General features: G+C 50.0%; 1 protein-coding gene across 1 annotated transcript in view; it reads left to right on the top strand.

Annotated features, from left to right (window-relative positions):
• The first annotated feature begins 1,693 nt into the window (after positions 1-1,693).
• The window catches only part of LOC135505501 (nascent polypeptide-associated complex subunit alpha, muscle-specific form-like), a 23,719-nt gene continuing 1,367 nt past the window's right edge, over positions 1,694-24,045 (top strand). Inside the window, exons 1-6 of the mRNA XM_064924579.1 lie at positions 1,694-1,736; positions 18,126-18,278; positions 21,339-21,524; positions 23,072-23,216; positions 23,378-23,497; positions 24,039-24,045. The exon at positions 24,039-24,045 is cut by the window's right edge and continues 49 nt beyond it. Of these exons, the coding sequence (XP_064780651.1) occupies positions 1,694-1,736; positions 18,126-18,278; positions 21,339-21,524; positions 23,072-23,216; positions 23,378-23,497; positions 24,039-24,045 (654 nt within the window). The remainder of the gene's footprint in view (positions 1,737-18,125; positions 18,279-21,338; positions 21,525-23,071; positions 23,217-23,377; positions 23,498-24,038) is intronic.

The raw sequence follows: 24,045 nt of genomic DNA, 5'->3' as shown, positions 1-24,045 counted from the left end.
GATGACTCTTAAGCTGATCCTAGATCTGTGGTTGAGGGAGTGAAACGTCTACCTGTAGCCGTCCTGGCTGACCTTAGGGTTTGACGTCTGGGAAGTTGCCATTTTAACAGGTAACCCTCGCTTCATTGATCTGTCCAGTTAGAGGACTGAGTCACTCTACACCAGGTGTCCTGACCTAGGGCAGGTGAACCTTGTCCTTTTGCGGATGTGTTCTGTCTTGTGGGGTTTTGCTGCTGATATTTTCTGATTTGGACGTCCATTGTTTTCATATGGGGAGATTCAGATGAGAGGGTTGAGATACAGTCTTGACCCACCATGGCTTTACTCCCAGATGTGTAATTACACTACTGGGCCCCTAGAGGGCGCCACATAGGCAGATCTGGTGTCCTACTGACAACTTCAGAATAGCACACCCTGACGACGTCACAAAGCTCTTTAACGGTTCCTTTCCTCATCTCCTTTTGTTTAGGTCACTGATGAGGGGGAAATTATATAGGATAGGTGTCTTGTCATATGTCTCTCTTTGTCAAACATGTATAAGCCTATTGGAAAGGAGATGGTATATTGTGTTTGGGCTATTGGGGCATAGTCATGATATGTCAAGTGTACGTATTGTTTCCATGGTGACATGGGTCAGACATTCCTGACCTCTGATATCCACCATTCCACTTCTCGCTGACCCAGGATGTGTTCTTTCTCCAACCAATCGAAACAAATCACCGGACAAATGCCGGAAACTCGGCTTTTTGTGTTCTTCTGTATTACTGCTAAATGTCGGCATATATTTTGATATATTTAACAATGGGGGATCTAAAAGTCTAGATATTTTTGGAGTAGAGAGAGGGATGTGTGTATCAGATAATCGTGTCACTTTGTCATGCTCTCTGAAAATCTCTTGGATTCTTGGGAAGAATTCTAGCATCCCTGCTGATTTAATGTACCATTGACAGACTATTTATAAAGATTTAAGTCCTTTGTGAGAAAAGAAAATTGTGGTCTGTCTTTTAATCGGATTCTGGTGTGTGTTCATTGTTAGTTTTGCGTTGATATTACTAACCTGTCATCTTGGCTCATGGCTCACTGTTATGTTGTTATGTTCTACTACAGGCTCAGGACACTCTCTTTCCTCGGCCCGTCTCTGTACGTTGCTTATCCCAGCTCATGGCATTAGGAATGTCCAGTGCTCTGAGTGGCCAGACGCAGCACAGCACACCACATCAACCATGTGATCCTCCATCTGACAACTCAACAACTCAGGGTTTCACATTGGTTTTTACACTTCAGACATTAAAAAGAGTCTTTGGTTTCGTTTACTTTTTAGCCAGGAGTTCTTAAAAGTAGCGCTCGTGAGCCAAAAGTGGTCCCCGAGAATTGATGCAGATATGTGCGCTATGTCATTGCTCTCTCGGTTTGCTGTGTGTGCATCATGCTAGCTGTCGCTCAAATGACGAGTGGCTGAAGCTCATTGGCTAGAAATCAAATTGAAATAGGGGGCTGGCCTACGTGGGGGAAAATGTAAAGGAAATGGCACATCACAGCTTCCAGAAAAACACTTGCTTTCAAACTAGGGATTTCATGGCGAATAGAGATAAGACAGTAATTCTGCTGATTTATGCAGCCAACCCATTGACACATACAGCCCAAAGTAGGAGGTTTAAAAATGTTAACTTTGTAGTCACCAAAGTTCCGGAGCATGTCTAGCAGCAAGGACGGACTGGGACCAGAAATCGTCACGGGTATTTCTGAAACACTGGCCCATTATTTTTGCACCGGTGTCTGTGAGATGGGACAGCAGCCAATTAGCCAAACGATGATCAGTACTGTACTCCTGGAGCGCCTGCGATCCTCAGGGCCAGGTTAATGCAGAGGCTTACCGGGGCTGAAGCCACTGGTCCCAGGCCCATGGGGGACCCAAGATGCAGCCCCCCTCTTTGCTTGACATCATGGGAAAATCAAAAGAAATCAGCCAAGACCTCAGAAAAATAATTGTAGACCTCCACAAGTCTGGTTCATCCTTGGGAGTAATTTCCAAAAGCCTGAAGGGACCACGCAGCTGTCATATCGCTCAGGAAGGAGACTCATTCTGTCTCCTAGAGATGAACGTACTTTGGTGTGAGAAGTGCAAATCAATCCCAGAACAACAGCAAAGGGCCTTGTGAAGATGCTGGAGGAAACAGGTACAACATTATCTATACCCACAGTAAAACGAGTCCTATATCGACATAACCTGAAAGGCCACTCAGCAAGGAAGAAACCACTGTTCCAAAACCACCATAAAAAGCCACACTATGGTTTGCAACTGCACATGGGGACAAAGGTTGTACTTTTTGGAGAAATGTCCTCTGGTCTGATGAAACAAAAATAGAACTGTTTGGCCATAATGACCATTGTTATGTTCGGAGGAAAAAGGGGGAGGCTTGCAAGCTGAAGAACACCCATCCCAACCGTGAAGCACGGGGGTGGCAGAATCATGTTGTGGGGGTGCTTTGCTGCAGGAGGGACTAGTGCACTTCACCAAATGGATGGCATAATGAGGATGGAAAATTATGTGGATATATTGAAGCAACATCTCAAGACATCAGTCAGGAAGTTAAAGCTTGGTCGCAAATGGGTCTTCCAAATGGACAATGACCCCAAGCAAACTTCCAAAGTTGTGGCAAGATGGCTTAAGGACAACAATGTCAAGGTATTGGAGTGGCCATCACAAAGCCCTGACCTCAATCATATAGAACATTTGTGGGCAGAACTGAAAAAGCATGTGAGCAAAGAGGCCTACAAACCTGACTCAGTTACACCAGCTCTGTCAGGAGGAATGGGCCAAAATTCACCCAACTTATTGTGGGAAGCTTGTGGAAGGCTACTTGAAACGTTTGACCCAAGTTAATCAATTTAAAGGCAATGCTACCAAATACTAATTGAGTCTATGTAAACTTCTGACCCACTGGGAATGTGATGAAAGAAATAAAAGCTGAAATAAATCACTCTACTATTATTCTGACATTTCACATTCTTAAAATAAAGTGGTGATCCTAATTGACCTAAGACAGGGAATTTTTACTAGGATTAAATGTCACGATTTGAGTTTAAATGTAGTTGGCTAAGGTGTATGTAAACTTCCGACTTCAACTGTATTATATATATATATATATATATATATATATATATATATATATATATATATATATATATATATATATATATATATATATATATATATATATATATATACACACACACGTGTTTAACAGTCAAAAGTTTGGACACCCTTACTCATTCAAGGGTTTTTTCTTTATTTTTACTATGTTCTACATTGTAGAATAATAGCGATGGCATCAAAACTATGAAATAGCACATATGGAACCATGTAATAAAACAAATCAACATATTTTTGAGATTCTTCAAAGTAGCCACCTTTTGCCTTGATGACAGCTTTGCACACTCTTGGCATTCTCTCAACAGCTGTCAACTTCCGACGTCAACTGTAGGCCTTGAAATACATCAACAGGTACACCTCCAGTTTACTCAAATGATGTCAATTAGCCAATCAGAAGCTTCTAAAGCCATGGCATCATTTTCTGTAATTTTCCAAGCTGTTTAAAGACACAGTCAACTTAGTGTATGTAGACTTCTGACCCACTGGAATTGGGATACATTATTAGAAGTGAAATAATCTGTCTGTAAACAATTGTTGGAAAAATGACTTGTCATGCACAAGTAGATGTCCTAACCGACTTGCCAAAACTATAGTTTGTTAACAAGGAATTTGTGGAGTGGTTTAAAAACAAGTTTTAATGACTCCAACCTAAGTGTATGTAAACTTCCGACTTCAACTGTATGCCTCCTAATATTGTACAATAAAAAAAACAGCCCTTAATCTGTCCCTGGCAATCCTCACGCCCATCAGTACTGTAGGCCGAATACACACTCCCATCAGTACTGTAGGCCAAATACACACGCCCATCAGTACTGTAGGCCGAATACACACTCCCATCAGTACTGTAGGCCGAATACACACTCCCATCAGTACTGTAGGCCGAATTCACACTCCCATCAGTACTGTAGGCCGAATACACACTCCCATCAGTACGGTAGGCCGAATACACACTCCCATCAGTACTGTAGGCCGAATTCACACTCCCATCAGTACTGTAGGCCGAATACACACTCCCATCAGTACGGTAGGCCGAATACACACTCCCATCAGTACTGTAGGCCGAATTCACACTCCCATCAGTACTGTAGGCCGAATACACACTCCCATCAGTACGGTAGGCCGAATACACACTCCCATCAGTACTGTAGGCCGAATACACACTCCCACCAGTACTGTAGGCCGAATACACACTCCCACCAGTACTGTAGGCCGAATACACACTCCCACCAGTACTGTAGGCCGAATACACACTCCCATCAGTACTGTAGGCCGAATACACACTCCCATCAGTACTGTAGGCCGAATACACACTCCCATCAGTACTGTAGGCCGAATACACACTCCCATCAGTACTGTAGGCCGAATACACACTCCCATCAGTACTGTAGGCCGAATACACACTCCCACCAGTACTGTAGGCCGAATACACACTCCCACCAGTACTGTAGGCCGAATACACACTCCCACCAGTACTGTAGGCCGAATACACACTCCCACCAGTACTGTAGGCCGAATACACACTCCCACCAGTACTGTAGGCTGAATACACACTCCCACCAGTACTGTAGGCCGAATACACACTCCCACCAGTACTGTAGGCCGAATACACACTCCCATCAGTACTGTAGGCCGAATACACACTCCCATCAGTACTGTAAGCTGCCCGAGGAACCAGCAATTCACACTCCCACCACTACTGTAGGTATTAAACATGGAAAGGCTAGGTGGCTTCTATGGGCGAGAGGGACAGTTGCCAGCGGCACCTCCAGCTCTTTAAGGAAGGTAATGCCACTCCACTCCATAAGGCAATGCCACTCCACTCCATAAGGCAATGCCACTCCACAAGGCAATACCACTCCATAAGGCAATGCCACTCCATAAGGCAATGCCACTCCACTCCGTAAGGCAATGCCACTCCACAAGGCAATACCACTCCATAAGGCAATACCACTCCATAAGGCAATGCCACTCCACTCCATAAGGCAATGCCACTCCACAAGGCAATGCCACTCCATAAGGCAATGCCACTCCGTAAGGCAATGCCACTCCACAAGGCAATACCACTCCATAAGGCAATGCCACTCCGTAAGGCAATGCCACTCCGTAAGGGAATGCCACTCCGTAAGGCAATGCCACTCCGTAAGGCAATGCCACTCCACAAGGTAATGCCACTCCGTAAGGCAATGCCACTCCGTAAGGCAATGCCACTCCATAAGGCAATGCCACTCCACTCCACAAGGCAATACCACTCCACAAGGCAATACCACTCCATAAGGCAATGCCACTCCATAAGGCAATGCCACTCCACAAGGCAATACCACTCCATAAGGCAATGCCACTCCATAAGGCAATGCCACTCCACAAGGCAATGCCACTCCGTAAGGCAATGCCACTCCACAAGGCAATGCCACTCCACAAGGCAATGCCAAGGCAATGCCACTCCACAAGTGCCAAGGCAATGCCACTCCATAAGGCAATGCCACTCCACTCCACAAGGCAATACCCCTCCACAAGGTAATGCCACTCCATAAGGCAATGCCACTCCACAAGGCAATGCCACTCCATAAGGCAATGCCACTCCATAAGGCAATGCCACTCCACAAGGCAATGCCACTCCACAAGGCAATGCCACTCCACAAGGCAATGCCACTCCATAAGGCAATGCCACTCCACAAGGCAATGCCACTCCACAAGGCAATCCCACTCCATAAGGCAATGCCACTCCACAAGGCAATGCCACTCCACAAGGCAATGCCACTCCATAAGGCAATGCCACTCCACAAGGCAATGCCACTCCACTCCACAAGGCAATGCCACTCCACAAGGCAATGCCACTCCACAAGGCAATGCCACTCCATAAGGCAATGCCACTCCACAAGGCAATGCCACTCCATAAGGCAATGCCACTCCACAAGGCAATGCCACTCCACTCCACAAGGCAATGCCACTCCATAAGGCAATGCCACTCCATAAGGCAATGCCACTCCACAAGGCAATGCCACTCCATAAGGCAATGCCACTCCACAAGGCAATGCACTCCACTGCCACTCCAGGCAATGCCACTCCACAAGGCAATGCCACTCCACAAGGCAATGCCACTCCACAAGGCAATGCCACTCCACAAGGCAATGCCACTCCATAAGGCAATGCCACTCCACTCCACAAGGCAATGCCACTCCACAAGGCAATGCCACTCCACAAGGCAATGCCACTCCATAAGGCAATGCCACTCCATAAGGCAATGCCACTCCACAATGCCACTCCACAAGCAATGCCACTCCATAAGGCAATGCCACTCCACAAGGCAATGCCAAGGCAATGCCACTCCACAAGGCAATGGCAATGCCACTCCACAAGGCAATGCCACTCCACAAGGCAATGCCACTCCACAATGCCACTCCACAAGGCAATGCCACTCCATAAGGCAATGCCACTCCACAAGGCAATGCCACTCCACAAGGCAATGCCACTCCACAAGGCAATGCCACTCCACAAGGCAATGCCACTCACAAGGCAATGCCACTCCACAAGGCAATGCCACTCCACAAGGCAATGCCACTCCACAAGGCAATGCCACTCCACAAGGCAATGCCACTCCACAAGGCAATGCCACTCCACAAGGCAATGCCACTCCATAAGGCAATGCCACTCCACAAGGCAATGCCACTCCACAAGGCAATGCCACTCCACAAGGCAATGCCACTCCACTCCACAAGGCAATGCCACTCCATAAGGCAATGCCACTCCACAAGGCAATGCCACTCCACAAGGCAATGCCACTCCACAAGGCAATGCCACTCCACAAGGCAATGCCACTCCACAAGGCAATGCCACTCCACAAGGCAATCCACTCCAAGGCAATGCCACTCCATAAGGCAATGCCACTCCACAAGGCAATGCCACTCCACAAGGCAATGCCACTCCACAAGGCAATGCCACTCCACAAGGCAATGCCACTCCACAAGGCAATGCCACTCCATAAGGCAATGCCACTCCACAAGGCAATGCCACTCCACAAGGCAATGCCACTCCACAAGGCAATGCCACTCCACTCCACAAGGCAATGCCACTCCACAAGGCAATGCCACAAGGCAATGCCACCCACAAGGCAATGCCACTCCACAAGGCAATGCCACTCCATAAGGCAATGCCACTCCACAAGGCAATGCCACTCCACAAGGCAATGCCACTCCACAAGGCAATGCCACTCCACAAGGCAATGCCACTCCACAAGGCAATGCCACTCCACAAGGCAATGCCACTCCACAAGGCAATGCCACTCCACAAGGCAATGCCACTCCACTCCACAAGGCAATGCCACTCCACAAGGCAATGCCACTCCACAAGGCAATGCCACTCCATAAGGCAATGCCACTCCACAAGGCAATGCCACTCCACAAGGCAATGCCACTCCACAAGGCAATGCCACTCCACAAGGCAATGCCACTCCACAAGGCAATGCCACTCCACAAGGCAATGCCACTCCACAAGGCAATGCCACTCCACAAGGCAATGCACTCCACAAGGCAATGCCACTCCATAAGGCAATGCCACTCCACAAGGCAATGCCACTCCACAAGGCAATGCCACTCCACAAGGCAATGCCACTCCACAAGGCAATGCCACTCCACAATGCCACTCCACAAGGCAATGCCACTCCATGCCACTCCAGGCAATGCCACTCCACAAGGCAATGCCACTCCACAAGGCAATGCCACTCCACAAGGCAATGCCACTCCACAAGGCAATGCCACTCCACAAGGCAATGCCACTCCACAAGGCAATGCCACTCCACAAGGCAATGCCACTCCACAAGGCAATGCCACTCCACAAGGCAATGCCACTCCACAAGGCAATGCCACTCCACAAGGCAATGCCACTCCACAAGGCAATGCCACTCCATAAGGCAATGCCACTCCACAAGGCAATGCCACTCCATAAGGCAATGCCACTCCACAAGGCAATGCCACTCCACAAGGCAATGCCACTCCACAAGGCAATGCCACTCCACAAGGCAATGCCACTCCACAAGGCAATGCCACTCCACAAGGCAATGCCACTCCACAAGGCAATGCCACTCCACAAGGCAATGCCACTCCACAAGGCAATGCCACTCCACTCCACAGGCAATGCCACTCCACAAGGCAATGCCACTCCACAAGGCAATGCCACTCCATAAGGCAATGCCACTCCACAAGGCAATGCCACTCCACTCCACAAGGCAATGCCACTCCACTCCACAAGGCAATGCCACTCCACAAGGCAATGCCACTCCATAAGGCAATGCCACTCCATAAGGCAATGCCACTCCACAAGGCAATGCCACTCCATAAGGCAATGCCACTCCACAAGGCAATGCAACTCCACAAGGCAATGCCACTCCACAAGGCAATGCCACTCCACAAGGCAATGCCACTACACAAGGCAATGCACTCCACAAGGCAATGCCACTCCATAAGGCAATGCCACTCCACTCCACAAGGCAATGCCACTCCACAAGGCAATGCCACTCCACAAGGCAATGCCACTCCACAAGGCAATGCCACTCCACAAGGCAATGCCACTCCACAAGGCAATGCCACTCCACAAGGCAATGCCACTCCACAAGGCAATGCCACCACTCCACAAGGCAATGCCACTCCACAAGGCAATGCCACTCCACAAGGCAATGCCACTCCACAAGGCAATGCCACTCCACAAGGCAATGCCACTCCATAAGGCAATGCCACTCCACAAGGCAATGCCACTCCATAAGGCAATGCCACTCCACAAGGCAATGCCACTCCACTCCACAAGGCAATGCCACTCCACTCCACAAGGCAATGCCACTCCATAAGGCAATGCCACTCCACAAGGCAATGCCACTCCATAAGCAATGCCACTCCACAAGGCAATGCCACTCCATAAGGCAATGCCACTCCACAAGGCAATGCCACTCCACAAGGCAATGCCACTCCACTCCACAAGGCAATGCCACTCCATAAGGCAATGCCACTCCATAAGGCAATGCCACTCCACAAGGCAATGCCACTCCACAAGGCAATGCCACTCCACAAGGCAATGCCACTCCACAAGGCAATGCCACTCCACAAGGCAATGCCACTCCACAAGGCAATGCCACTCCACAAGGCAATGCCACTCCACAAGGCAATGCCACTCCACAAGGCAATGCCACTCCATAAAGGCAATGCCACTCCACCAATGCCACTCCACAAGGCAATGCCACTCCACAAGGCAATGCCACTCCACAAGGCAATGCCACTCCACAAGGCAATGCCACTCCATAAGGCAATGCCACTCCACAAGGCAATGCCACTCCATAAGGCAATGCCACTCCACAAGGCAATGCCACTCCACTCCACAAGGCAATGCCACTCCATAAGGCAATGCCACTCCACAAGGCAATGCCACTCCACAAGGCAATGCCACTCCATAAGGCAATGCCACTCCACAAGGCAATGCCACTCCACAAGGCAATGCCACTCCACAAGGCAATGCCACTCCACAAGGCAATGCCACTCCATAAGGCAATGCCACAATCCACAAGGCAATGCCACTCCATAAGGCAATGCCACTCCACAAGGCAATGCCACTCCACAAGGCAATGCCACTCCACAAGGCAATGCCACTCCACAAGGCAATGCCACTCCACAAGGCAATGCCACTCCACAAGGCAATGCCACTCCACAAGGCAATGCCACTCCACAAGGCAATGCCACTCCACAAGGCAATCCACAAGGCAATGCCACTCCACAAGGCAATGCCACTCCACAAGGCAATGCCACTCCATAAGGCAATGCCACTCCACAAGGCAATGCCACTCCACAAGGCAATGCCACTCCACAAGGCAATGCCACTCCACTACACAATGCAATGCCACTCCACAAGGCAATGCCACTCCACAAGGCAATGCCACTCCACAAGGCAATGCCACTCCACAAGGCAATGCCACTCCACAAGGCAATGCCACTCCACAAGGCAATGCCACTCCATAAGGCAATGCCACTCCACAAGGCAATCCACAAGGCAATGCCACTCCACAAGGCAATGCCACTCCATAAGGCAATGCCACTCCACAAGGCAATGCCACTCCACAAGGCAATGCCACTCCACAAGGCAATGCCACTCCACAAGGCAATGCCACTCCACAAGGCAATGCCACTCCATAAGGCAATGCCACTCCACAAGGCAATGCCACTCCATAAGGCAATGCCACTCCACAAGGCAATGCCACTCCACAAGGCAATGCCACTCCACAAGGCAATGCCACTCCACACCACAAGGCAATGCCACTCCACAAGGCAATGCCACTCCACAAGGCAATGCCACTCCACAAGGCAATGCCACTCCACAAGGCAATGCCACTCCACAAGGCAATGCCACTCCACAAGGCAATGCCACTCCACAAGGCAATGCCACTCCACAAGGCAATGCCACTCCACAAGGCAATGCCACTCCACAAGGCAATGCCACTCCACAAGGCAATGCCACTCCACAAGGCAATGCCACTCCACAAGGCAATGCAATGCCACTCCACAAGGCAATGCCACTCCACAAGGCAATGCCAATGCCACTCCACAAGGCAATGCCACTCCACAAGGCAATGCCACTCCAAGGCAATGCCACTCACAAGGCAATGCCACTCCATAAGGCAATGCCACTCCACAAGGCAATGCCACTCCATAAGGCAATGCCACTCCACAAGGCAATGCCACTCCACAAGGCAATGCCACTCCATAAGACAATGCCACTCCACAAGGCAATGCCACTCCATAAGGCAATGCCACTCCACAAGGCAATGCCACTCCACAAGGCAATGCCACTCCACAAGGCAATGCCACTCCACAAGGCAATGCCACTCCATAAGGCAATGCCACTCCAAGGCAATGCCACTCCACAAGGCAATGCAATGCCACTCCACAAGGCAATGCCACTCCACAAGGCAATGCCACTCCATAAGGCAATGCCACTCCACAAGGCAATGCCACTCCACAAGGCAATGCCACTCCATAAGGCAATGCCACTCCACAAGGCAATGCCACTCCACAAGGCAATGCCACTCCATAAGGCAATGCCACTCCACAAGGCAATGCCACTCCACTCCACAAGGCAATGCCACTCCACAAGGCAATGCCACTCCACAAGGCAATGCCACAAGGCAATGCCACTCCACAAGGCAATGCCACTCCACAAGGCAATGCCACTCCATAAGGCAATGCCACTCCACAAGGCAATGCCACTCCATAAGGCAATGCCACTCCACAAGGCAATGCCACTCCATAAGGCAATGCCACTCCACAAGGCAATGCCACTCCACAAGGCAATGCCACTCCACAAGGCAATGCCACTCCATAAGGCAATGCCACTCCACAAGGCAATGCACTCCACAAGGCAATGCCACTCCACAAGGCAATGCCACTCCACAAGGCAATGCCATTCCACAAGGCAATGCCACTCCACAAGGCAATGCCACTACACAAGGCAATGCCACTCCACAAGGCAATGCCATTCCACAAGGCAATGCCACTCCACAAGGCAATGCCACTACACAAGGCAATGCCACTCCACAAGGCAATGCCACTCCATAAGGCAATGCCACTCCATAAGGCAATGCCACTCCACAAGGCAATGCCACTACACAAGGCAATGCCACTCCACAAGGCAATGCCACTCCATAAGGCAATGCCACTCCATAAGGCAATGCCACTCCACAAGGCAATGCCACTCCAAAAGGCAATGCCACTCCACAAGGCAATGCCACTCCATAAGGCAATGCCACTCCACAAGGCAATGCCACTACACTCCACAAGGCAATGCCACTCCACAATGCCACACAAGGCAATGCCACTCCACAAGGCAATGCCACTCCATAAGGCAATGCCACTCCACAAAGGCAATGCCACTCCACAAGGCAATGCCACTCCATAAGGCAATGCCACTCCACAAGGCAATGCCACTCCATAAGGCAATGCCACTCCACAAGGCAATGCCACTCCATAAGGCAATGCCACTCCACTCCACAAGGCAATGCCACTCCATAAGGCAATGCCACTCCATAAGGCAATGCCACTCCATAAGGCAATGCCACTCCACTCCACAAGGCAATGCCACTCCATAAGGCAATGCCACTCCATAAGGCAATGCCACTCCATAAGGCAATGCCACTCCACAAGGCAATGCCACTCCACAAGGCAATGCCACTCCACACGGCAATGCCACTCCATAAGGCAATGCAATGCCACTCCATAAGGCAATGCCACTCCACAAGGCAATGCCACTCCACAAGGCAATGCCACTCCATAAGGCAATGCCACTCCACAAGGCAATGCCAACAAGGCAATGCCACTCCACAAGGCAATGCCACTCCATAAGGCAATGCCACTCCACAAGGCAATGCCACTCCACACAAGGCAATGCAATGCCACTCCACAAGGCAATGCCACTCCACAAGGCAATGCCACTACACAAGGCAATGCCACTCCACAAGGCAATGCCACTCCATAAGGCAATGCCACTCCATAAGGCAATGCCACTCCACAAGGCAATGCCACTCCACAAGGCAATGCCACTCCACAAGGCAATGCCACTCCACAAGGCAATGCCACTCCATAAGGCAATGCCACTCCATAAGGCAATGCCACTCCATTCCACAAGGCAATGCCACTCCACAAGGCAATGCCACTCCATAAGGCAATGCCACTCCACAAGGCAATGCCACTCCACAAGGCAATGCCACTCCATAAGGCAATGCCACTCCACAAGGCAATGCCACTCCATAAGGCAATGCCACTCCACAAGGCAATGCCACTCCACAAGGCAATGCCACTCCACAAGGCAATGCCACTCCACAAGGCAATGCCACTCCATCCACAAGGCAATGCCACTCCACAAGGCAATGCCACTCCACAAGGCAATGCCACTCCATAAGGCAATGCCACTCCATAAGGCAATGCACAAGGCAATGCCACTCCACAATGCCACTCCACAAGGCAATGCCACTCCATAAGGCAATGCCACTCCACAAGGCAATGCCACTCCACTCCACAAGGCAATGCCACTCCACAAGGCAATGCCACTCCACAAGGCAATGCCACTCCATAAGGCAATGCCACTCCAAAAGGCAATGCCACTCCACAAGGCAATGCCACTCCACTCCACAAGGCAATGCCACTCCACAAGGCAATGCCACTCCACAAGGCAATGCCACTCCATAAGGCAATGCCACTCCACAAGGCAATGCCACTCCATAAGGCAATGCCACTCCACCACAAGGCAATACCACTCCACAAGGCAATGCCACTCCATAAGGCAATGCCACTCCATAAGGCAATGCCACTCCACAAGGCAATGCCACTCCATAAGGCAATGCCACTCCACAAGGCAATGCCACTCCACAAGGCAATGCCACTCCACAAGGCAATGCCACTCCACAAGGCAATGCCACTCCACAAGGCAATGCCACTCCACAAGGCAATGCCACTCCACAAGGCAATGCCACTACACAAGGCAATGCCACTCCACAAGGCAATGCCACTCCATAAGGCAATGCCACTCCACTCCACAAGGCAATGCCACTCCACAAGGCAATGCCACTCCACAAGGCAATGCCACTCCACAAGGCAATGCCACTCCATAAGGCAATGCCACTCCACAAGGCAATGCCACTCCATAAGGCAATGCCACTCCACAATGCCACTCCACAAGCAATGCCACTCCATAAGGCAATGCCACTCCAAGGCAATGCCACTCCATAAGGCAATGCCACTCCATAAGGCAATGCCACTGCCACTCCACAAGGCAATGCCACTCCACAAGGCAATGCCACTCCATAAGGCAATGCCACTCCACAAGGCAATGCCACTCCACAAGGCAATGCCACTCCACAAGGCAATGCCACTCCACAAGGCAATGCCACACAAGGCAATGCCACTCCACAAGGCAATGCCACTCCACAAGGCAATGCCACTCCACAAGGCAATGCAATGCCACTCCATAAGGCAATGCCACTCCACAAGGCAATGCCACTCCACAAGGCAATGCCACTCCACAAGGCAATGCCACTCCACAAGGCAATGCCACTCCATAAGGCAATGCCACTCCACAAGGCAATGCCACTCCACAAGGCAATGCCACTCCACAAGGCAATGCCACTCCACAAGGCAATGCCACTCCACAAGGCAATGCCACTCCATAAGGCAATGCCACTCCACAAGGCAATGCCACTCCACAAGGCAATGCCACTCCATAAGGCAATGCCACTCCACAAGGCAATGCCACTCCACAAGGCAATGCCACTCCACAAGGCAATGCCACTCCATAAGGCAATGCCACTCCACAAGGCAATGCCACTCCACAAGGCAATGCCACTCCACAAGGCAATGCCACTCCAAGGCAATGCCACTCCACAAGGCAATGCCACTCCACTCCACAAGGCAATGCCACTCCACAAGGCAATGCCACTCCACAAGGCAATGCCACTCCACAAGGCAATGCCACTCCACAAGGCAATGCCACTCCATAAGGCAATGCCACTCCACAAGGCAATGCCACTCCACAAGGCAATGCCACTCCACAAGGCAATGCCACTCCACAAGGCAATGCCACTCCACAAGGCAATGCCACTCCACACTCCACAAGGCAATGCCACTCCACAAGGCAATGCCACTCCACAAGGCAATGCCACTCCACAAGGCAATGCCACTCCACAAGGCAATGCCACTCCACAAGGCAATGCCACTCCACAAGGCAATGCCACTCCACAAGGCAATGCCACTCCACAAGGCAATGCCACTCCACAAGGCAATGCACTCCACAAGGCAATGCCACTCCACAAGGCAATGCCACTCCACAAGGCAATGCCACTCCACAAGGCAATGCCACTCCACAAGGCAATGCCACTCCACAAGGCAATGCCACTCCACAAGGCAATGCCACTCCACAAGGCAATGCCACTCCACAAGGCAATGCCACTCCAAGGCAATGCCACTCCATAAGGCAATGCCACTCCACAAGGCAATGCCACTCCATAAGGCAATGCCACTCCACTCCAAGGCAATGCCACTCCACAAGGCAATGCCACTCCACTCCACAAGGCAATGCCACTCCACAAGGCAATGCCACTCCACTCCATAAGGCAATGCCACTCCACAAGGCAATGCCACTCCATAAGGCAATGCCACTCCACAAGGCAATGCCACTCCATAAGGCAATGCCACTCCACAATGCCACTCCACAAGGCAATGCCACTCCATAAGGCAATGCCACTCCATAAGGCAATGCCACTCCATGCCACTCCAGGCAATGCCACTCCACTCCACAAGGCAATGCCACTCCATAAGGCAATGCCACTCCATAAGGCAATGCCACTCCATAAGGCAATGCCACTCCACAAGGCAATGCCACTCCACAAGGCAGTGCCACTCCATACGGCAATGCCACTCCACAAGGCAATGCCACTCCATAAGGCAATGCCACTCCACAAGGCAATGCCACTCCACAAGGCAATGCCACTCCATAAGGCAATGCCACTCCACAAGGCAATGCCACTCCACAAGGCAATGCCACTCCATAAGGCAATGCCACTCCACAAGGCAATGCCACTCCACAAGGCAATGCCACTCCACAAGGCAATGCCACTCCACAAGGCAATGCCACTCCACAAGGCAATGCCACTCCATAAGGCAATGCCACTCCATAAGGCAATGCCACTCCACAAGGCAATGCCACTCCACAAGGCAGTGCCACTCCATAAGGCAATGCCACTCCACAAGGCAATGCCACTCCATAAGGCAATGCCACTCCATAAGGCAATGCCACTCCATTCCACAAGGCAATGCCACTCCACAAGGCAATGCCACTCCATAAGGCAATGCCACTCCACTCCACAAGGCAATGCCACTCCATAAGGCAATGGCACTCCACAAGGCAATGCCACTCCATAAGGCAATGCCACTCCATAAGGCAATGCCACTCCACAAGGCAATGCCACTCCACAAGGCAATGCCACTCCATAAGGCAATGCCACTCCATAAGGCAATGCCACTCCACAAGGCAATGCCACTCCACAAGGCAATGCCACTCCATAAGGCAATGCCACTCCATAAGGCAATGCCACTCCACAAGGCAATGCCACTCCACAAGGCAATGCCACTCCACAAGGCAATGCCACTCCACAAGGCAGTGCCACTCCATAAGGCAATGCCACTCCACAAGGCAATGCCACTCCATAAGGCAATGCCACTCCACTCCATAAGGCAATATCACTCCATAAGGCAATGCCACTCCACAAGGCAATGCCACTCCACAAGGCAATGCCACTCCACAAGGCAATGCCACTCCACAAGGCAATGCCATTCCACAAGGCAATGCCACTCCACAAGGCAGTGCCACTCCATAAGGCAATGCCATTCCACAAGGCAATGCCACTCCACAAGGCAATGCCACTCCACAAGGCAATGCCACTCCACAAGGCAATGCCACTCCACAAGGCAATGTCACTCCACAAGGCAATGCCACTCCACAAGGCAATGCCACTCCACAAGGCAATGCCACTCCACAAGGCAATGTCACTCCACAAGGCAATGCCATTCCACAAGGCAATGCCACTCCACAAGGCAGTGCCACTCCATAAGGCAATGCCACTCCACAAGGCAGTGCCACTCCATAAGGCAATGCCATTCCACAAGGCAATGCCACTCCACAAGGCAATGCCACTCCACAAGGCAATGCCACTCCACAAGGCAATGCCACTCCACCAGGCAATGCCACTCCACAAGGCAATGCCACTCCACAAGGCAATGCCACTCCACAAGGCAATGCTAGCTCAAACTAACCACAGGCAGTGAACAACAAGTTTAGCTACCCTACATCAGCAGTGAGCAGTGCAAACATTTAGTAATAACGTACAGTGCAGAACACTTGGGTTGGCAGAGCATCTGCTTGCAATATAGTAAGTGCAAAATAGACAGAAAGGAAGAAGCTTACTGTAGTTCTTATTGTTGAGGCCCTTCGTGTACCTCATACCCTTTCGTCTATTCTTGAACTCGTAGTAGTAGGATAGAGCTATCCCTAAACACTCATCTAAAGTCAGTTTGAGTGTTTCCTTCCATAATAATTAATGGTAAGATTGGAAAGGGTTGGAGCTAGTGTTGCAAAAATCTGGTAACTTTCCCAAGATTCCCAGTTTTCCTGAAATCCCGGCTGGAAGATTCCCAGAATAGGCAGGAATCTGGAATCCTCCAACCAGGATTTCTGGAAAAACTGGGAATCTTGGGAGAGTTACTGGATTTTTTGCAACCCTAGGTGGAGCCGATCCTTGATCATTGGGCAACCTTAATCTGGAGCTGCCATCCCCACAATTATAAGTACCATGGCCAGTTTATTGTCCATGCTTTTAATTGATCAAGTTTTCCTTCCTAATCTTCTGTTGCTGCCGCAGCCAGACCAGCTGGCAATCTGATGCAAGCGCTCTGGTTTAGGCAGTTTACTACCAATACAAATCCCATGCATCTTTGGTGAGGAACATGAAGAGTGTGTGTGAGCCATTCTCACTGTAGCTCTAAGAATGTGTTGTTTAGATAGAGACACATATGCAGCCCCTGCCCACATCTTAGGTTGAAGCTGCAGTTAACTGTCTGAGACCACGTGCCCTCTCACCTTTCCCCTCCTCTCTCTCCCTTCCTGTCATCCACTCTTGTATCTTCCTCCCCATCTTCTCCCTCCCTCCCTCCCTCCCCTGTCCTGTTATCTGTGGCTGAGGGCTTGAGATGGCTTACCAGGTCCTTTAATCTCTCCATAATGATATCATCACCCCCCCCCCCCATCTACACTCCTCTATGGAGAGAGGGAGGAAGGAAAGGAGCGGAGTGAGGGTTAGCGGTTTAGGGAAGGTCACTGATGAGCTCAGTGGAGGAGGAGGAGGAGGAGGAGTAACCCTCAGCCTTTCGTAGGAGCCCCACACACACACACACAGGCCTGGCGTCTGGGATGTCGATGGAGGACAGTCTCATGGAGGAGTTGGTGGACCAGGGGTTGGGGATGGAGGAGACGGGACTGAGGAGGCCCTCTTTCAGGGAGATCTACCACCATGACTCCCTGCTGGCTCCAGACACAGACTTCATGATAGGTACTGTAGGTGTGGGAGGGCTAAAGGTGTGGGGAATGGAGAGGTGGGGTAGAATTTGCATAGGAAAAGTAACAGAAGGACAGGTTCTTCAGTGGGGGGGGGGTCTTTTGAATTGGTTAAAATTGTATAATTATATTTTGGCAAAGCTTCTCTCACTTGGGGGTATTGGTGTCAGTGGATTAACAACAGAAGGCGGTATGCAGCAGGGTTGTGAACTTGTTATATGAATAGACATCTGATCATTCTGCCATTCACAAACCACACCATCTGGGAGAGGAGAATCCCCAATGACTTCCCTCCATCACCATCTCTACTACAGGGCTCGGGTTTAGTTTTCTAAATGTTTGTTTTAGGGTTGTTGCCACGTTGTGTAGCGTGAGTCTACATAATCCCATTAGCATGAGCATGCGTGTGTATAACCTGCGTGTGAGCGTGTGTGGGTAGGCCATGCAGCAGCAGAGATTGAGCTGTGTTCTACTAATTCCCTTTTCCAGGTCTGGGATTATGGGCTATTCTAATCCCGGTCCCATATGGGGACTCTGGAGGTGGCACAGGCCTGATGTCACAGCCAAAGACAGGAACAGAAACACTAAGTCACAGAGACACAAGTAGCAGCCTTTACCTGGACGCATACAGTATGGCTACATAGAGAGGCTTACCTCCTGACCATTTGTTTAGTTTATTAGTTTAGTTTATTGGTCTTTCAGTATAATTTCCGGTCTCTTCAAAGTTCTCATTAAAAACACTGACTGACTTTACGGTTAAAATTAAATAAAAATTAAATAAATACAACACATTTAAAGTGCTAAAAATGCACAAATCCAAAAATCTATTTTCATTTAGGAGCCTGCTCAAATAAGGTGTTGGTGATCTCTTGTATCTCTCCGTTAGACTTCTGGGATGGCCAGTTTTGTTTTTTTCTACTATGATGACCTGTAACCAGCCTAGAAATTGGTCTTCACCCGTTTTCTGGTCAAATCGAGGCACAGTTTAGTACGTCTGTCAGATAGCGTGCCCAAGCTGAAGGTACTATAGACATAGAATAGCTACTGTAGATAAATAATTATAGTAGCTACTACAGTCTGTGGTCTTCTTGACCCCCTATTTAGGGAAGACTGCTTTAGATGCACCTGGTGCCCCCTGTGAGATCTCCTGGCACGGTGTGTCAGTCACTGGTGTGTCAGCACCGGTTGTGTCTCACCTTTAGCCACCAATAGTCCGAGTGACATGTACTCCTGTAAATAGAAGACCTGGAAAGACCTGTACCTTAGTCCTTTCCCGCTCTGACATCGCTCGTCCATATGTATATAGTCGGAGCACAAGCATTTCGCTACACCCGCAATAACATCTGCTAATCACGTGATTTGATCGATGAACTGGACAAGCTGCTTACAGGAGAACAACACAAGGACATGCAACCTGCACGAGGGTGAGAAGAGAGGAGAGGAGCATTAAAGATGACTCTCTCTCGCTCCTTGCTTTATATCGCTCTTTATGTTGCTTCTCTCTCATTCTGTCTCTCTCTCCATCTATCACGCCCTCTATCTCTCTCTCCGTCTTTCTTTCTGTCCATCTCTCTTTTTCTCTGACAAAGTTTATCGGGGTGGGGGTGGGGTCACTCGTACCAAAGGGGCTCAGTCTGGGGGATTATCATTGTGCTACTGCATAACGCACACATACACACACACAAAACATACACACACTCCAAACCCTACCGTTCAGGCTGAATTTGAGAGGATAGCAAAAGTGTATAAGCATGATCAAACACTAACCCTAACCCCTACACACACACACACACGGACGCACACACACACACAATCTCAGATCAAGGCTTTAAGCGATGTTGTAAACATCAGCGTGCCCTACATTGGCAGACACCACCCAGAGAGAGAGAGAGAGAGGGGAAGGGTGATAAAGGAGAGATAGATAATATCAACATTTCATAACCTCACCATGGACTCCATCTGGACTGGGATTCTACTCTTTCTGATCTGGATGTGATGCAGTTAGAGAGATTGAGAGGCGTGGAAGAGAAGAGTACTCTGCTGTACTTGTTATCATCTTGGTGCGAGGCTGACGGGAGAGGACAGAAGAGGAGAGGAAGAGAGGAAAGAGGAGAGCTCCGTGTGGGTTCTACTGTGTGTGTGACGAAACTGGAACAGTGGATGGAGCAGTGGAGATGAGATCCTAGCAGACACTAGCCAGCGGAACACACAGATAAAGAAAGAGATAGAGAGAGACGACCGTCACTCGGATGGAGGAAGAAGATATCGTCTGTCAGACAGTGAAAGAGAGGAGGAGGAGGAGGAGGTCTGGAGCGGAGGAAGGGTCAACCAGTATGAAGAATCTTTATGACAACTCCTCCAATGTTTCCAATGGTACACGACAGCTTTCTGTTCTGTTTATTTGTTTACTATTCCACCAGTCATTTATTACCATCTTTCTCATTGGGATTACGTCTACTAAAACCACACAGATGGTGTCTATTGTCTTGGTCTTTGTATTAGCGAATGTATTCAATTTAATCTCTGTGGTCTTACTCTCATATGGTTCAAGTTTTCGATCTCTTTCGTTTAAAAATGATTTTACGTCCATTTACAAAATGGTGCCATTTCTTAGGATTGTTATTCCTATTGATGTCGCTTATAGAAAATGGTCTCTTGGTTTTTATGCGAGTGGAATCTGTCAGACGGGGTGCAGATGCCTGTCTGTTGTCTGTGGCGTGTGTGTTGTTTGTATCAGCTTCTATGTCTACAGCATTTCTTTTTTTGTGAGCGATATGTCTGAAGTGTGAAGACTTCACTTTGATGAGTCTGTATCGCTCACCTGGAACCATCAGAAACTCTTGGGTGGCTGCTAACATGGTCTTTCATTGCCCAATGGCCAGTAGCTTTGGTGGCACTGGCTAGGTAGAAATGGCTTGAGCTCAAAGGATTACAATGACCTATGTTGCTACCTTAACTTGGTGGCGGGCGCGATGGACATAGTGGACCATCTGACGTACCTGGAGCAGTGGCTTTAGCTCAGTGGGCTAACTCAATCAATGGTTGTGCTCCCCAGATGACCGTAGCTCTGCTGCGAGTGGCGTGGACGTGGCGGACCGCCTGACGTACCTGGAGCAGCGGATGCAGATGCAGGAGGATGAGATCCAGCTGCTGAAGATGGCCCTGGCCGACGTCCTCAAGAGACTCAACATCTCAGAGGAACACAAGGCCGCCAACACCAAGAAAGGGCCTGCTGGGAAAGGTACACAAACACCAGCACACACACATTTACGCTTACATTTTTAGTCACTTAGCAGACGCTCTTATCCAGAGTGACTTACAATTCATCTCAAGATAGCTAGGTGGGACAACCTTATATCAGTCATGGAAAGTACAATTTTCCTTAATAACATAGCTAACACCAAGTCAGAGCTGGAAAGGGTTTGGGGGGGGGTTCAGATGATTTTGGAAGATGGGCAGGGACTGCTGTCTGCTTCAGGGGAAAGCTGGTTCCACCATTGGGGTACCAAGATAGAGAAGAGCTTGGACTGGGCTGAGCGGGAGCTGCCCTCCCATAGTAGTGCTTAGGTTGGGATGTAGGGTTTGAGCATAGCCTGATGGTAAGGGAGGGGCAGCTCCTCTTGCTGCTCCGCAGGCAAGCACAATGGTCTTGTTGTGGATGCAAGCTTCGACTGGAAGCCAGTGGAGGAGCGAGGTGACATGAGAGAACTAGGGAAGGTTGAAAACCAGGCGGGCTACAGCATTCTGGATAAGTTGCAGGGGTTTGATGGCACAAGCGGGGAGCCCAGCCAACAGTGAGCTGCAGTAGTCCAGACGGGAGAGGACAAGTGCCTGGATTAGGACCCGCGCCGCTTCCTGTGTTGAGAGTCGTACTCTAGGGATGTTGTAGAGTATGAACCTCCAGGAGTGGATCACTGCTTTGATGTTTTAAGAGAACGACAGGGTGTTGTCCAGGGTCACGCCAAGATTCTTTGCACTCTGGGAGGGTAACACTGTGGAGTTGTCAACCGTTATGGATTGGTCTTTGAGAGGACAGGCCTTCTCCTGGAAGAAGAGCAGTTCCGTCTTGTCGAAGTTGATCTTGAGGTGGCGGGTCGCCATCCAAGTTGAGATATCTGCCAGGCATGCAGAGATGCATGTCGCCACCTGAGTTTCATAAGGGAGGAATGAGAAAAGTAATTGAGTGTCATTCGCATAGCAATGATAGGGAGAGACCATGTGAGGACACGACGGAGCCGAGTGACTTGGTGTATGGAGAGAAGAGGAGAGGGCCTAGAACCGAGCCCTGGGGGACACCAGTAGTGAGAGTACATGGTGCAGATACAGATCCTCTCCACGTCACCTGGTAGGAGTGTCCTGCCTGAGTGTGCATAGCCTTAGACGCCCAGCCCTGGAGGATCTGATGGTTCACGGTGTCGAAGGCAGCGGATAGATCGAGGAGGATGAGAAGAGAGGAGAGAGAGTCGGCTTTGGCAGTGAGGAGAGCGTCTGTGACACAGACAAGAGCAGTCTTGGTTGAGTGACCCGTCTTGAAGTGGCTTTAGGGTCAAGAAGATTATTCTGGGAGAGATAACGAGAAAGTTGATAAGAGACAGCACGCTCAAGTTTTTTTAGAAAGAAAAGAAAGAAAGGATACAGGTCTAGCGCTTTTGATGTCAGAGGAGTCAAGTGTTGGTTTCTTGAGGAGGGGAGAAACTCGGGCCATTTTGAAGTCAGAGGACACACACACACACCCACATAAAAACATACACTTATACCCTCCTCACCCATATTTCCCCTATGCAACAGCAGCTAGGCCTGTGTCTCTGGCCCTGCCGTCCAGACCATCAATGAACAGCCCTGCCTCTTTGAAGAAGAGTTACACAACCTCCACACTGCCCTCTACATCCACCGCACGGAACTACAGCCCCTTACCACCAGCATCAGCCAAGAGGTACAGTACACAATCACTAACCATCACCTGCAAACACAGAGAGGTACAGTACGATTACTATCCCTCTACTCTAACTCTAGCACTAGATACATTTCAACAAATTGATCATACATTTTCGGTTTTCTCACTCTTTCCAACGTCCCACCCCCCCCCTCCCTCAGTGGTGTGAAGAGTCCGGTAGGCAGTGTGAAGGAGAGTCCATGTATCTCTAAAGCGGCTCGGCCTGGCCCCCGACCTGGCCCCCCAGGGTCCACAGCCCCCGGCAATAAGAAAGCTGAAAGGTAGGTACGTCTATGGCAGTAGGCCTATCAGGGAAGAGCTGTTTAAATGTGCTCTGAATGTACTGTTCTCGTCTATACGTCTCTTACGTTTTCTCAAATAGATCTCAAGGAGTTACAACTCTGGTCCTTGAAGGTCTGCTGGTTTCCATGCTTTTTTGTTTTCAATCAGATACTGGCGTATATCTGTGTAACCTGGTACAACAACTAAAATCAGCAGTACTGTGGCCCTCGTGGACAAGAGTTGTCCATCCTTGTTCTAGACTAGAGCGTGAGATTGACAATACTTTCCCTGCTTGTATGATGGAGCCTAACTTCTGCTTTCTCATTCTCTCCTGGCAGTAAAACCAAGGAGCCTGCAGCCGGTAAGAAAACGATTGCATTTCTACTGTAGTGTGCTCTTCCCACAGGCAGAGGGCAGCACTGAGCTGTACAACAGGACCTTGGGGAGAGGAATGGCCAGATTAATGGGAAACAGCTGTTGGTTAGATTGATCCTACTGTAACATGCCGTGGTTGGAGTGGATGCTATACCTCCCAGATAGACTGACC

The sequence above is a fragment of the Oncorhynchus masou genome, chromosome 19 (genome assembly GCF_036934945.1).
Source record: "Oncorhynchus masou masou isolate Uvic2021 chromosome 19, UVic_Omas_1.1, whole genome shotgun sequence".
In the NCBI taxonomy this organism is placed as follows: Eukaryota; Metazoa; Chordata; class Actinopteri; order Salmoniformes; family Salmonidae; genus Oncorhynchus; species Oncorhynchus masou.
This window is presented reverse-complemented; position numbering and strand designations above follow the sequence as displayed.